Below are 13,723 nucleotides of genomic sequence, written 5' to 3' on the forward strand. Positions count from 1 at the left end.
AAACGCGGTTCCTGTTAGCGATAATGAAAATAAACGTACGCGAAATGCCTCTGTGTCGGCCAATTCTCCCAATTGTGCTAAGAACTGGCCTATATGTTCGCGTGTGTTTTTCCCTTGATCACCCGAAAATTTTGCGAATTCGGGTATCCTGGTTCCCTGTGGGTATGGGTGGTGATCAAATCGGCTGTCATAAGGTTTCCGATATGATTGCCCCCCAGGGACCATGCTTACTCCGAGCTTATCTCGGAACGCCCCGGCTATTTCTTCCCTTACTATATCAATGGCAGCTGGTGCGAGACCACCGGCTCTCTGGTCAAACATAGGTGGGGTTGGCTGGATATTAGCATGTTGTCTTTCCCCCCATTGGTTTGAGTTACGTGGTGCATTTTCATTTGCCCTATATGGGTCATAGGTTTGATCGTTTCTTTCCGGCCTCCTGGGTGGGGCCGGAAAGCTTTCCTGGGCTCTGGATCTTGAATTAATGGGTTGATGCATTGTATAGTGCGATGGGAAGTGCTGCTGGGACGGGTGAGGATTCCGGTAACAATCCTCCTCAAAAAGGTCATGTGCGGACTGTCCGGACATTGGCCCGGGCCGTCCGTGATTATGTGCGGACCGTCCGTTGTTGTACGCGGACGGTCCGACTGGGTAGTTTAGATTCTGTGTCGTGTGTGGTGGTTCGGGCGCATATCTAGGTAACTCATTAAAAATCGGCCCGACTGTTGTTGGTCCGGACGGTCCGCGCTCACGTGCGGACGGTCCGGGCATGTGCAGATCGGCTGATTTGCTGCCGATTTGCGGTTGCTCAGGGTACGTGTCCATCGACATCCCATAAAGGGGTTGTGACTGGTCGTGACAACCTGTAGCCGATGTGTTACGCGTGTTACCTCCTAACTCAACCTCGTGCGAAGGAAAATTGGCGATACTAGATTTATCAAATGCACGTACTAGTCTCTTAAGATCGCTTTGCATACCCCCTATGATGTTCTGCATTTGTTCACGCTGATCTTCTACATAATTTCTAAGAGATTGCAGATCGTTGGTATTACTTACATTGGGGATATCTGGCGTGGGTTGGAGCGAAGCCGGATCCGTCGCCCGATGTCGGACGACCTTGTTGTTCCTATCCACTTTGAAGTTGGCCAAGAACTTTGCTTTCGCCTCCTGGATCATCCGCTCCTTGTGCTCCTCGAACTGGAGCTGCTCGTCAGACGACAATGTGTCCCAAGTCGGCTCTATGATGTTGCTTGGGGAAATATCAGAGCTATCCCTTGAACCGGCCATTGAGGGCCGATTTGATAGGTCTAAATATGCTGTCCCTAGCGGAGTCGCCAAAAAGTATGTTGACGCCTTTCCGGAGCGTCAAACACTCAACAAGAACCGTGGCGGTGCCCTCTGCTCAGGGGCGGACGGTCCGCGCGCGGGGCCGGACGGTCCGCGGCCTGGTGCGAGGCGCGGTGGTACTCTCTGCGCAGGGGCGGACTGTCCGCGGCCTAGGGCCGGACGGTCCGCGGCCTGGTGCGCGGCTAGGGCTTCTCTGCCTGACGGCCGGACGGTCCGCGCCCTGGGGGCCGGACGGTCCGCGCGTACGCAGAGGCGGCGGAAGTCGCCGGCGGCGCCTGGATCTCGCTCCCGAGAGGGACCCCGTCGGGGAGGAGAGATCCTAGGTGGTGTCTAGGCTCGGGCCGGCCGACCTAGACTCCTCTAATCGGCGTAGAGCCGAAGAGAGACGAAGAATTTGGGGATTGGATAGCTAAACCTAAGCTAGACTAGAACTACTCCTAGGATAAAATGTGAAATAGAAGTTGTATTGATTCGATTGATAATTACAAATCGGCCGTAGACCTCTCTTTATATAGAGGAGGGGGGCTGGACCCTTTACACGACTGGATTCCGGGTTAATTCCGCAAATCTAGCCAACAAACATAGCACAAAACTCGGAACCCTAAACTACTCTGCGCATGCGCGGACCGTCCGGCCTCAGGGCCGGACCGTCCGGCCGCTCAATATGGTGCTCAACACAACTCATTTTATAATATTTGTTAGAGAGTATTGGGCTGGTTTTCTCAAGGAGTGCAATTTAATTCTCTGTTGTTTTTTTGTCTCCAGGGATCCTGACGAAGTATTTTAGTTCAGAGTGGTGTAGTGATTATGTGATCTCTCTTATGCATTTATGCATTTAAATTTGACTGAATGCTTCTATGAAAAGAACATTTAGATGGGCTAAAGCATGCTGAAGTAGTTTGCATGGTGTTTACAATTACATAATAGATCATTTATCCACGATGCACCAAAAAATTAGGAATTTGCTCTCATGACTACGCTGACTGTTCTGTCCTAAAAAAATCTTGTTCAGAGTAGTATGCTCCAATAGAATGTACCCTGGATTGGTGTTGCATAGCGTTCTTTTCCATACTTTGCATAATACTGCTATGAAAGTCTGAACTACACCATGATCCTCTTCATTCCGCCCCTTTATTTATATCCTAAATTATCACCACTACGTTTCACAGAAAGGCACTCTATGTTTTTAGATGACATGCCATGATTCTATGTTGGATACCATACACTAACTTCTAAGTTTGTGCAAATTAATAAAATTAAGCAATTTGACTAAACATTTTTTGCTGTAAAATATAGTTCAAATTGCTAACGTCTTTTAGCAGGAACATATAGTTCAAAAATATAGGAGAGTTTTCCACTGAAGGCGAACACACAGGGAGCATATATGTCGTTAGCTGGAGTCCTGACAGAAACCCGAAGAAACCGAAAGCGACTGCCTCCAAGACCATGTGACTGTTATCGTTCTACCATCCTTTGCTTTGACCGAACCATCGTCCAATACTTTGATATCTGGCTATGCAAACAATGCCTGAGTTTGCTTATCAATAAGCGAGACAACGATTCGTGAGATATTGAGGTTGTTTGTTTTTTAATCATTGTGCACTAATGTATTCTTGCACCGGCGTGCTTTTAAATCCAAGTAGACTGCTATTTTTTGATTATGTGATTAAGTTTATAAGTTATTGGATATTATATGTCCTCATTGCAACGCACGGTCACTCACTTAGTATTATATATATTTAATTAAAATTAAAAATTAGTAACGTGGCGTTAGAGGTAGGACTTGAGGTCGACGAAATATCGAAGACGGGAAGAAGAGACTGCTGCCAGGGCATGCACCATTGCCGCACACTCTCCAGCGAGGATGTGGAACACATTACACATATGCAAGTATGCAACACCGCTTCCGCCGACGATTCCACGTGGGAGGTGGGACTGTGGGAGCATGCACTCGAAGCGTCGTCTCGCAAGGTGATGACGTTCATCTCCCTCTTCATTAATTTTGACTAGGTCAGTGCCCGTGCGTTGCAACGGGAACATATAAATTAGTCAGGAACCATCTTAGAAGGTTTTGCCAAAACATATTCACACAAACAGTAAATTAGTCAGCATTATATTCATTTACGAGAAATTGTTATACAATCACATGAAAAACAACTAATTGTGAGTCCTCTTTTCAAGTATTGCTCTAGCTAAATTAGGAACTTGATTCCACACAAGAGGACACATTAAAGAATTTGGTATTCAGAAAGGAAAATATAGGAGCACATCGTCGTCAAAATATGAAAAGAGGAATACCACAGAATTCTAGAATTGTACTAACTTTAAGTTCGGGTACATAGCCTATGTAACAAAGGTGATATGATAAACAGCCAACTCAAAGGTAATCTGCATACCTAAGGTATAACATGATCATCACAGTATTGACCACCACAGTATTGTAGACATCATTCACTTGCACATGCCATAACTATAATGTTGTAGTGCCAGCCTTGAAATGTCATATTAAAATTGAATAATAGGTGTGGTCGTTGTGAAACTGAGGCACCTGACATAGAGGAACAATAAGCTTAAGATCAAACCTGTGTCACCCAGGTTAAGTGCTAAAACATGATTTCACAAGCTACCTAGCATAGTGGACATGTCCTTCTCCATCGTATATTGAGGAGCTTTGGGCCTAGTTGAAATCATGTATATTAAAGCTACTGATATTTCACAAGTCAGAAAGTATAGCCTAGGCATGTCAACTTCTAAATTTCAGGAAGAACTACCTAAGGAAACCCCTGTGATCTTCTAACACTTACAATGATTCATCGTCCTAGTCCAAAAATCTTGTCTAATAAATAAGCTAGTAGCAAAAATATGGGACGCTAGATTCCTTATACCAGAAATAAGGTGCTAGCAAAAAGAAAACATGACGAATACCACAGAAACTGTTTCTGCAAAGATACATAATCACACTTTCAGAAGAACAATTAAATTTATCTAAAGCCGAGTCTTGATGGTATCTATTGGAGTGGTGATAATCGACCAGCAAGCACCAACAGTTGTGATTCCTCCCGCCGCTCTCCCACAAGTCGTTCCTGGCGCCGGCCCACCCCTGGTCTGGCAGCATCTGGACGCGCACGGGCTACGCCGGCGCCGGCGCGCAGCTCCACTGCGCCACGGGGACTGCGGCGGGCTCGGCGACGCGGTGCCCACGACGCTAGCGTGGGTGAACCTCCACCACGACAACGACCAGACCTCGTACGGCGTGAGCGTGGTGGACGACTTCAATGTGGGCCTGTCCGTGACCCCGCACGAGGGCCGCGACAACTGTCCCGTCCTCGCCTGCCGCAAGAAAACCTCACTGAGAGCTGCCCCGGCGAGCTGTAGCTGCGCTCCTCGGCCGACAGCATCCTTGCGTGCAAGAGCGGCTGCGAGGCCTTCCGCATCGACGAGCTATGCTGCCGCAACATGTACAACAGCCCGCACACCTGCCGCGCCTCCAAGTACTCGGAGTTCTTCAAGCGCGAGTGCCCGTAGGCCTTCACCTACGCGCACGACAGCCCCTCGCTCACCCACGAAGCAATAGCGAGAGCAAGCGATGAGGGGTCAGTTGTGGCTCGCGCGGAGGGGGAGACGACCGAGGGGGGTCTGGGGGCGACGCACGCGGGCGGGGTAGGGGCCATAGGATGGACGGTCCAGATTAACAGAAGGCAGAACAAGGGGAGGAAGACTACCTCTTCAGCCTTAATATAGTAGTATAGATAGTCAATTAAAAAATAATTATATAACAACTTTCATAATACAATATGTGCCTTTAATAATTGATCTACTTCTTTCTTTCACAAATTATCTAGGGTAAGTGAGCAGGCCATTTTTACTGGGTGCTCATGAGCAATCCATTTTTCTTCTCTCTATGTTTCCATAAATAATTCTAACATAGCACCTCTTACTATCTATCTATGTCATCTTATTATACTCGCTCTTGGGGACCTCAATCGTGCGCATTTAAGCTCGATAGGCTCTTGTCGCACTGAGCCATATTGCAACCGATTAGAGAATGGTTCCACGAGTCCTCCGCTCCACGTAAAATTAAGCATGAGTGCTCTGTGTCGACATGATCCTGTGTTTGAGTTGAGAACGTCGTCCCCCGTTGGCAGAGGGTGACGTGCTAGTCTCTATAAAAAACACAAATACTGGATGGGAATTTGACCTAGCATACTTTAAATCCGACCAGTCTTGCTCGTAGGCTTTTGTATCTGGCGCTCGTCCACCCATGCCTCATCACGGGCCTCGTTTTCGATCAGCATGTGATACGCTTATTGAGCCCGGGTAAAAATCCCAAGTGCCAAGCCCAAAAAAACATCTTGTATAATTCTCGTGAGAGTTTAAAACAGGACATATATAGTACGTCGGAACTGCTTGTGCAATCGCTTTGGTAAGAACACTCTTTCTCTCCGGTTGACAAAGCTTGCTCCATCCATCCCTAAACCCTTTTCCAGACTCTATCTCAACATCCATCGGAGAACACTAAAACATTTTTAATCTCTTCAGGATTACTGGCAGCACTTCCCATAATAGGTAGAGGACATGTTCATATTTATCTGTTGCTTTGAAAAAACTGAAGGCTATCATCCCTAAAGAAAGAGTACGTAGAGTAGGTGACTGTCTGACTGACCATCGGTGCCCAATTCGATTGGATGAGGAGCAAACCCTTCCTATTCCAGTTTGCATTGCCAGCACGAGAAATGAGTGCTGAAATAGCAGCACATGGAATATGCTGAATGCCATTTGAACTTTGAAGCATTTCTATAACTTTCAAGGAAGATGTCATTCGTACTGGTTCAATGTGGACAAAATTTGACGTACACAGGACCTTCATATACATTATATTAAGCGAAACTTAGCATCTTTCATCAGCATACCACTGGATAAACCATGTAAATGTTTACGACTAAAAAAAGGTTTCCACTTCGATGAGAGGCTGGTTTCAGTTCCATTACAAATGGTGAAAATCTGTTGTTGAAAAAAATAAAAGAATCAGGAATCAGGATCAACAATGATCAAAAATCGCCTGTACAAAGCTCTTCAGATTATCTTCAGGCCTTGCTTAATTTTGTTTGAAAATATTTTGTACACTTCATTTGTGTCCTGTGAGGTTACCCACCTAAAGCTGGAGCATGAACACTCGTAATAACCTCCGACCTGTTGGTATTCAGGCTGGTTATTGTCGCCGCCTCTCCTACCACGGCCCCTGAAACTGCGACCTCTTCCACGGGCATATCCATTGCCCATATATGCAGGGGAGTGATCGTCTTCCCAACCAGCATCATCATACTCATTGAACCCATTTCCTGAAACGTAACAAGGAGAAGAACCAAGTTTCATATGTGCTTCAAAACAACATATTCGTTGTAAACAACCAGAATCCTGCAATCTACTTGCCCTCTCAACAAATATTTGTATTCTGAGGATTAATAAGTGGTGTATATATGCAAATGAGGTTGTGAGCTTTGCATGAGCGCCTATGTGTTATGTGTCACATGCATTCTGGTATGGATGACATAATACACATGCAGATATAAGCAGAAATTTAATGATAATATGTCAACTGGTAGCAAGTATTGCTCCCAGCAACCACCTAACACAATAACATGTCTAACTCAGTGGCTGCTCCATAGGTACCTTTGGTCTTACATAGTTACATTCCTTAACAAGGACAGCCACATTAGTCAGTGCTAGCCTATGCACTTCCTAAAATATATGGCCACCAACTCAAGTAGGGCCTGACTAAGAGAGGAGATTTGATCTAGGAAACAGATTCAAAAATCTCATTTACAAATGGAACCTAAGGCTAAGGGTAAGCAAAAGAAGCTGAGAAATATGATGAAAAGGATATATCAATATACCTGAGAAGATTACTATAGAAATCAGGGTTCTCCATCAGCTTGTCAGTTGGAAATGAAGCATACTTAGGACCCAACTTCTCACGGATAGAAGTTGGTTGCATATCTATAAGAAAATTTAATCAGTAATGAATAGAGGTTTGTTAGTATTCATTGGCAAACTGACATGGAACAGAACCAATTTAAAAAATTCTGTCTTACATAAACCAAAAGCGTAGAGGTTCAGATTTTTGACCCTCATCACTCTCATGCCTTTGAAACCTATCCCAACAAGGACCTGAAGGTTTAATTATCAATGGAAATCGTCACATGGAGGGATCAAATCGAAGAATTTATACAAAATGATACGGAATCTGGAAATAATATTACCAAAATTATACGCTTTAATTTCAATGTTTCAAAACCATTAAAAATGCATTGTGCAGATACCGAGTGCATAATAACAAATCAGTACCAGTATACACTATATACGATTATGTAGACTTTTAGTTCAAAATTGTCAAAGAAGCAAGTTTGAATAGCCATAAAGTAAATCACAAACCATGTACCCAACTGGTACAATTTATGTATTGATCGCAATACACCACTAACTTGAAAATGATTTCAATTGAACACACACACACACACAAAATGAAGTCAATTCCTCCAGATTAAGAGAAGTTATGGTTTTAAAGAAAATGGAAATACCGCTGCAGATGGACTGGAGTCGTCTTCCAGAAATGTTGGAAATTTTATTCCACTTTTTGGTTCAATTGGATCTTCTTGAAATAACCTCCGACATGTTGGTATTCAGGCTGGTTATCGTCGTCGCCTCTCCTACCACGGCCCCTGAAACTGCGACCTCTTCCGCGGGCATATCCATTGCCCATATATGCAGGGGCGTGATCGTCTTCCCAACCAGCATCAGCATACTCATTGAACCCATTTCCTGAAACGTAACATGTGAGGAATAATTGAACATGTGACAAATTGAGGGTTTACTCTGCAGCACTCAGCCTCACCACGTCCACCTCTGCCCCTGCCCCGCCCACGGCCTCGACCACCACGACCCCTTCCACGGCCACCAGGTGAGTGTGCATCTACAATCAATTAAATGAATTATGATGCCATACAGAATTATTAGAACGTTAACAATAAATAACACAAGGGAATCTCACACAATACCTTCATCATTATCATATTTAACCAAAGGCTTCACTTCATCAGCAGGCAAATGAGATATGCCAGAATGAGATAACCTTGAACTTCTGAAATGAAACAGGGCTAGCAAAATGATAGATACTTCACAGACACATTAGCAAGATGAATTGTACAGAGTCATGCAAGGTACAGTCCATTTCATGATCCAAAAAACAGAGACCCTGTGTAGTTCTACTTCTACGGGATGTAGGGTTCACCCACACACACACAGAGATAATGTATATGGTAGGCAATATACTGTAAAAATGCTGACGAATTCGTGATCAACAACGACAAGATGGTATTGACACAGGTGAGCCAAGAAAACACTGATCCACACGACCATACCTGATGACCATTGGGATTGAGTTTTTTATGGCAACTACCGTGCCGCCGGCGGGCCCGCCAGGAAGGCGGACGACGCCCTTGTAAACGCTCCCGAAGCCACCTCGCCGACCTTGAGCAGGCGGCTGAAGTCGCTGGTGGCGGCCCGGAGCTCCTGGAACCCGAACTCCCGGAGGTTGCTGGCTCCCCTCTCCTCGTACAGCTCCGGGATGCTCCGCGCCAACGACACCGAGCCCGAGCCCGATGACTTCTTCATGTTTAACCTGTGGTGAAAGTTCCACACTTACCAATGTGAGCACCAGAACAAACTCTTGTGGCGATGCTTTTCCATGCAAGAAAAAGCAAACACTCGATCAAAACTCCACCAAAGAAACAAACACGAAACAAGCGGGATGGCGAAATTGAGCAGATCGGACCAGGCAGGACGCACCTAGTTGTCGTCGTAGACATGAGGTAGGGACGCGGCCATTGCGGGGAGACGAAGGGGGCGGATGCAGACAGGCGCGGGCGTGGAGGGGGCGAGCGGGGGCACGGTGATGCCCTCGGTGGACGCCCTCATTGCACACTTAAGAGTAGTACAGATATGTTTAGCGTAGCAGAGAGGACCACGAGGAGGCGGTACGTCAAATGCCATAAACCCATTGATGCAGATAGTTTGTCCTGCTTGCTCCAACTTCACTATGTACTGCAGCACAAAGGCAATCAGTGGATTTAAGAGAAATAGAAGAAGTATATGTTTGCACCAAAGAATATCCAATAAATGAACTGTAACTTTGAAAATGAGATCATGGTTCCCTAGACAAGGTTTCACTACTAATTCAAACACTGAAGAAACTGTAAGTAGGGAGTTACCTGCTCTGGTGTTAAGGTGAAAGTCTTGTTTGCAATGGTGAATGCAAGATTTGGCATCTTTGAGATCTGATGACAATCAACAGTTGACTCGCCATTGGGGCTAGGGAGACGCTCACAGAACTGCAATGCACATTAAAATAAGAAATGCTGTCACATTCTGCACAGTTCCCAATCATAGAACTGTCCAAACATAACAAAGTATCCCAACCTGATTAGCTCGCAGAGACGCAATGATCCTGCAGAACCAAAAATAAATCAATACTTTCATCTAGGGAAAGAACATGTGACGAAACAGTCAGAAAAATAAATCATAGAAAGCTCCCTTCCAAGCTTTAAATTATGTCAAAGCGCTCCTAAAATAATTTGTCGTACCATCATCTAGAATCTGAAATGTTGAGAACAGGAAAACGGTAACGTAAAATATACAAGTAATTAGATGCATGGGTTAATGGTAACGGAAGGGGAAGAACAGTTACAGTGATACATGCAACGTATTTGAGGAAATGCCACCACCCCTCATAGCGGCATAGAAACTACAGGCGAGAGGCAATGACCGATGCCTTCCTAAGGTGTCTCTCACCTGTTGAAGAGGGCTGACTTGCCGACATTGGGGCAGACGAGGAGGAAGACTGCAATAAAGCATTGGTACTCTACAGGCAACATCTCATGCTTATGACACATGGTACAAAAAATATTAACAGCCCAGTGCTGCACTATGTAGTGATTAGTGAAGATCTTATTAAACTAAACCGCACCACATTTACATCCAGGTAGCATGAACTAAGATGCAATATGATAAAATATATTGCTATGAAAAAATAATTATTATTATTTTATACATTTGTTAGCATCACTAAAGTGGATGTTTACATACCTTAAAAGCTATATAAGATTATATTGTACCTGTGCTTTGTTATTGATTTAAAAATAAAAAATGATAAATATGTGTCGCTGGTGCATCAGCAAAATTACAGACTGGGTACCAAAGCCCAACAACTGCTAAGCGACAACGAAATTGAAGATTGACATATATCGCAACAGTTACCTTTTGTTCCAGTATCTTAGGGGAATTATAGAGAGGTCGAAGAACCTCAAGCACACTATAAGCCTGTATTAAAACACAAGAAAGAAAATTTAGACACATATCTGGTAAAAATAAAAATATGAGTAGATGCACATTTTAACAACCTTCTCACACTCAGATCACACGAGATCGAGGGGAAAAAGCGCACTGGAAGCCCCTGGTGGAGCAAACGACATGGAGTTTTAATAGATAAGATGTTATAAAAAATGTTTCAATCTCTCCAGCTTGTAAATATGGGATGTAACTATTGGGAAATTGAACAAGTCCAATAGAAATAGAGATCATACCAGTCACCATGGGTCTAGAAAAAACACAATGTCGGCTGAAGTAGGCATACACAGACAATATCAAATATGGAATTAACTAACCTCAATACAAGAGATAGCGGCATCTTGAACACTTCGTTCAAATCATTCATTAATTGTAGAACCTGCACAAGACAAAAAAAATCTTAGAGCTTTTGGACTTATCATACCATACAAAAGGATACAAATTTGGATATGATACCGACAGTGACATAAGACAACTGCTAAAGATATGAAATAGGTGCTTTATCGAGCAAAGGAGTAGAACACATATAGCCGACACTACAAGAGATGACAGTGTCTCGCATTGGAATCCTAGCATCTCCAAGAACTATGGTTAAATTATTTCAAGAAGCAAAAAGAATAATATGCCATATCATGAGTAATAATAGACTAAGATAGCAAAGAATAATATGCTATATTGGGTAATGTAGATAAATATAAAAGGCACACATCATAATTGGTATACATTCTCTGGATTGTCTCATCATGCAAAGCAAAAATCTAGATTTACTCAACCCACAGGAAAAATGCTCTTGCTCGATCTCATTTTAGGACAAAACAAAAAAGGTTTGTTCCAAAATAAATAATATAGGGGTTCTTTAGTGAATACAACATGGAGACAACTTCAACAATGAGAAAGTAGCAAAGCAAAACACCTACCACCATCAGCTTGAAGAACTTGGACATGATATCAATCTGCAAAAAACATATTATCCAACAGTAGAAAATTAATAATGGATTTAGTCTTCCGTTCTTAGTAAAATAAACAGAGTAATCAATCCTACCGAGGCATTCCCACTCCGTTTTATATCTGTCTGTCGAAAATACGACCTAGATATGTGATGATGCCCCATTTGCCTTTGCACCGTTACCAGACTAAAAAATATTGTTTACATCAGATGAGAAAAAGACCCACAAAGGAAGCCTATGCCACAAGCCCACAACAACGCCAGTCTTCCAATCTCAAGAGGCCAGTACAAGCAAAAAAAAAAACTGAAACTCAAATCCAGAAATCAATCATCGTAATTTCCCTATCAAAATATCCACCAGTTCCAGTTACAAGATTAAAACAGATTCATTTTAGGAAAGTGGATCCCAGGAACAAGGAAATGTAAACAACCAGCGAGGTGAGTAGCTCTAGGGACCAAGAAAATGTAAGCAACCAGCGAGTTGATGTACTCAATCTAAAATAATAACAAAATTGTTTAACTAAATACCCTCAACATGCCCGCAATGACCAGTCCCAAAACAATCCTGGAGAAAGAGTTGTTCCGAGCAGAACCATGGGATGACAATTATAACAAAATCTGAAAGCTATGAATGGTCCTCAGATATAGAATACAAACCTAAATTGTCCTTTCACACAAGCCACAAACCAAATATTTTCCCCATGTATACGTACACAACGTTGCAGGCTCACTACCCATTGGTATATTTTTATACTGATATAAGTACTTGCTATTCTCTCTTGCTTTTCCTTTTTTCATTCACTGATGGAAGTCTGAACCAAAATCTACATGCATTGGTGGAATGGAAATGTGACCTCCACTTTCGTAAGTCCGAGCGGGCTTACAATAGACCGCTAATCAGCTCATGTCATGACAATTTGTTAGAGGTTACTTAACCACACTTTGGTCCAGCCTAATATATATACAAGCAAAACACAAGAAGTGGGCTTTTGCAAGATAAGAGTAGGGGGTGGATGAATGCAAGCAGCTAGTTGTCAGGCACCAACTTTCTATACTCTTGATAGAAATCTCTATCTAAACGAGGGCAAGGGACAATCAAACACATGTAAATATAGAAACTAAAATTGATGAAACCACATGAAAACATTGCTTTGGCCGCAATTTCAAACTGAACCTATTTTGTAAAGGAAATCAAACGCCTAATCTCCAACAAACTATCAACACCAAGAAAGAAACCCAGTAGATAATAGCTAGGGTTTGACAGGGTGTAGGGTGCAGGGTGCGTACCTCGGGCGAGAAGGTGCACGAGGGGCGTGGACGCGTGGTGGTGGTGGTGCGCGCGGGGGCGGGCGCGCTCATCTCCTAGAGGAAGCTGTCGCCGCGGGAGGGGAGGGGGACAGAGAGGTGCGGAGGCCCGACCGCGCGTCATCCAATCGAAGAAATGGAAATCACTCACTTCTCGGAGGAGCTCGGGGTGGAGGTGGCCGGTGTCGGGTGGGGACGGGCTCCGTCCCGTGGCGCAGAGTGCGGCGCCTGCTCCGTCGAACCGTTGGTCGTGGTAGCGTCCATGACGAGATCCAGGATAAAGGGGCAGCGAGGGAGTCGGGCGTGAGGGAGAAGGAGGGGAGGGAGGCGGGCGCGGTCCTCCCAGCCATCGCGCTGGGATGGTGGATGGGGAGCGGACGGCGTCGGGGTGGGGACGGGAAGGGGCGGCGGGGGAGTCAAGCGCGAGAGAGAAAGAGAGGAGGGGGAGGGGAACGAGCGGGTTGGGGTCGCGGTTGCATCGTGGTGGAAGAACGGCTTAGATTCATCGAAGGCAAAGAACGGCTTAGATGCACCGAAGGCAGAACCAGGGGAGGCAGCCTACCCCTTAGAGTCTTAATAGGTAGTATAGATGTACATGGAGAGATTTTTTTAAATAGAATCACACAGATGGAATCTCAGCTCACGTTCAAAAATACCCATTTTAAGAGAAGATGAAAAACAGCTTCAGAAGCTTCTGGCCCATGACCCTTCCCAAATGGGCCATTT

At 44.4% G+C, this 13,723-nt stretch overlaps 1 protein-coding gene and 1 pseudogene across 21 annotated transcripts; one reads left to right on the plus strand and one right to left on the minus strand.

Annotated features, from left to right (window-relative positions):
• Positions 1–4,397: 4,397 nt before the first annotated feature.
• On the plus strand, positions 4,398–5,085 carry LOC103652389 (osmotin-like protein; annotated as a pseudogene).
• Positions 5,086–6,107: 1,022 nt separating this feature from the next.
• On the minus strand, positions 6,108–13,538 carry LOC118476727 (uncharacterized). Of its 21 annotated transcripts, XR_004857301.1 has the most exons (16): positions 12,980–13,496; positions 11,789–11,879; positions 11,664–11,699; positions 11,064–11,125; positions 10,800–10,852; positions 10,192–10,719; positions 9,820–9,996; positions 9,612–9,731; positions 9,190–9,444; positions 8,763–9,022; positions 8,400–8,482; positions 8,237–8,314; positions 7,923–8,163; positions 7,437–7,512; positions 7,239–7,341; positions 6,196–6,683 (listed from the first exon to the last, which is right to left on the minus strand). XR_004857301.1 is itself a non-coding variant. In XM_035966375.1 (13 exons), exons 1-7 carry the CDS (start codon positions 11,855–11,857, stop codon positions 9,190–9,192), a joined length of 633 nt encoding a protein of 210 aa, XP_035822268.1. In that variant the 5' UTR covers positions 11,858–11,988; the 3' UTR covers positions 6,196–6,683; positions 7,239–7,341; positions 7,437–7,512; positions 7,923–8,163; positions 8,237–8,314; positions 8,400–9,022. The 21 variants fall into 21 exon arrangements, 2 of the variants coding, with proteins under 2 accessions (XP_035822268.1, XP_035822269.1); XR_004857294.1 differs by having other exon boundaries at positions 6,108–6,345; positions 6,497–6,683; positions 9,820–10,719; positions 10,800–11,125; positions 12,980–13,501; XR_004857296.1 differs by having other exon boundaries at positions 10,800–11,125; positions 12,980–13,501.
• Between the last annotated feature and the right edge of the window lie 185 nt (positions 13,539–13,723).

This window comes from Zea mays, chromosome 3 (genome assembly GCF_902167145.1).
Source record: "Zea mays cultivar B73 chromosome 3, Zm-B73-REFERENCE-NAM-5.0, whole genome shotgun sequence".
NCBI classification, from domain to species: Eukaryota; Viridiplantae; Streptophyta; class Magnoliopsida; order Poales; family Poaceae; genus Zea; species Zea mays.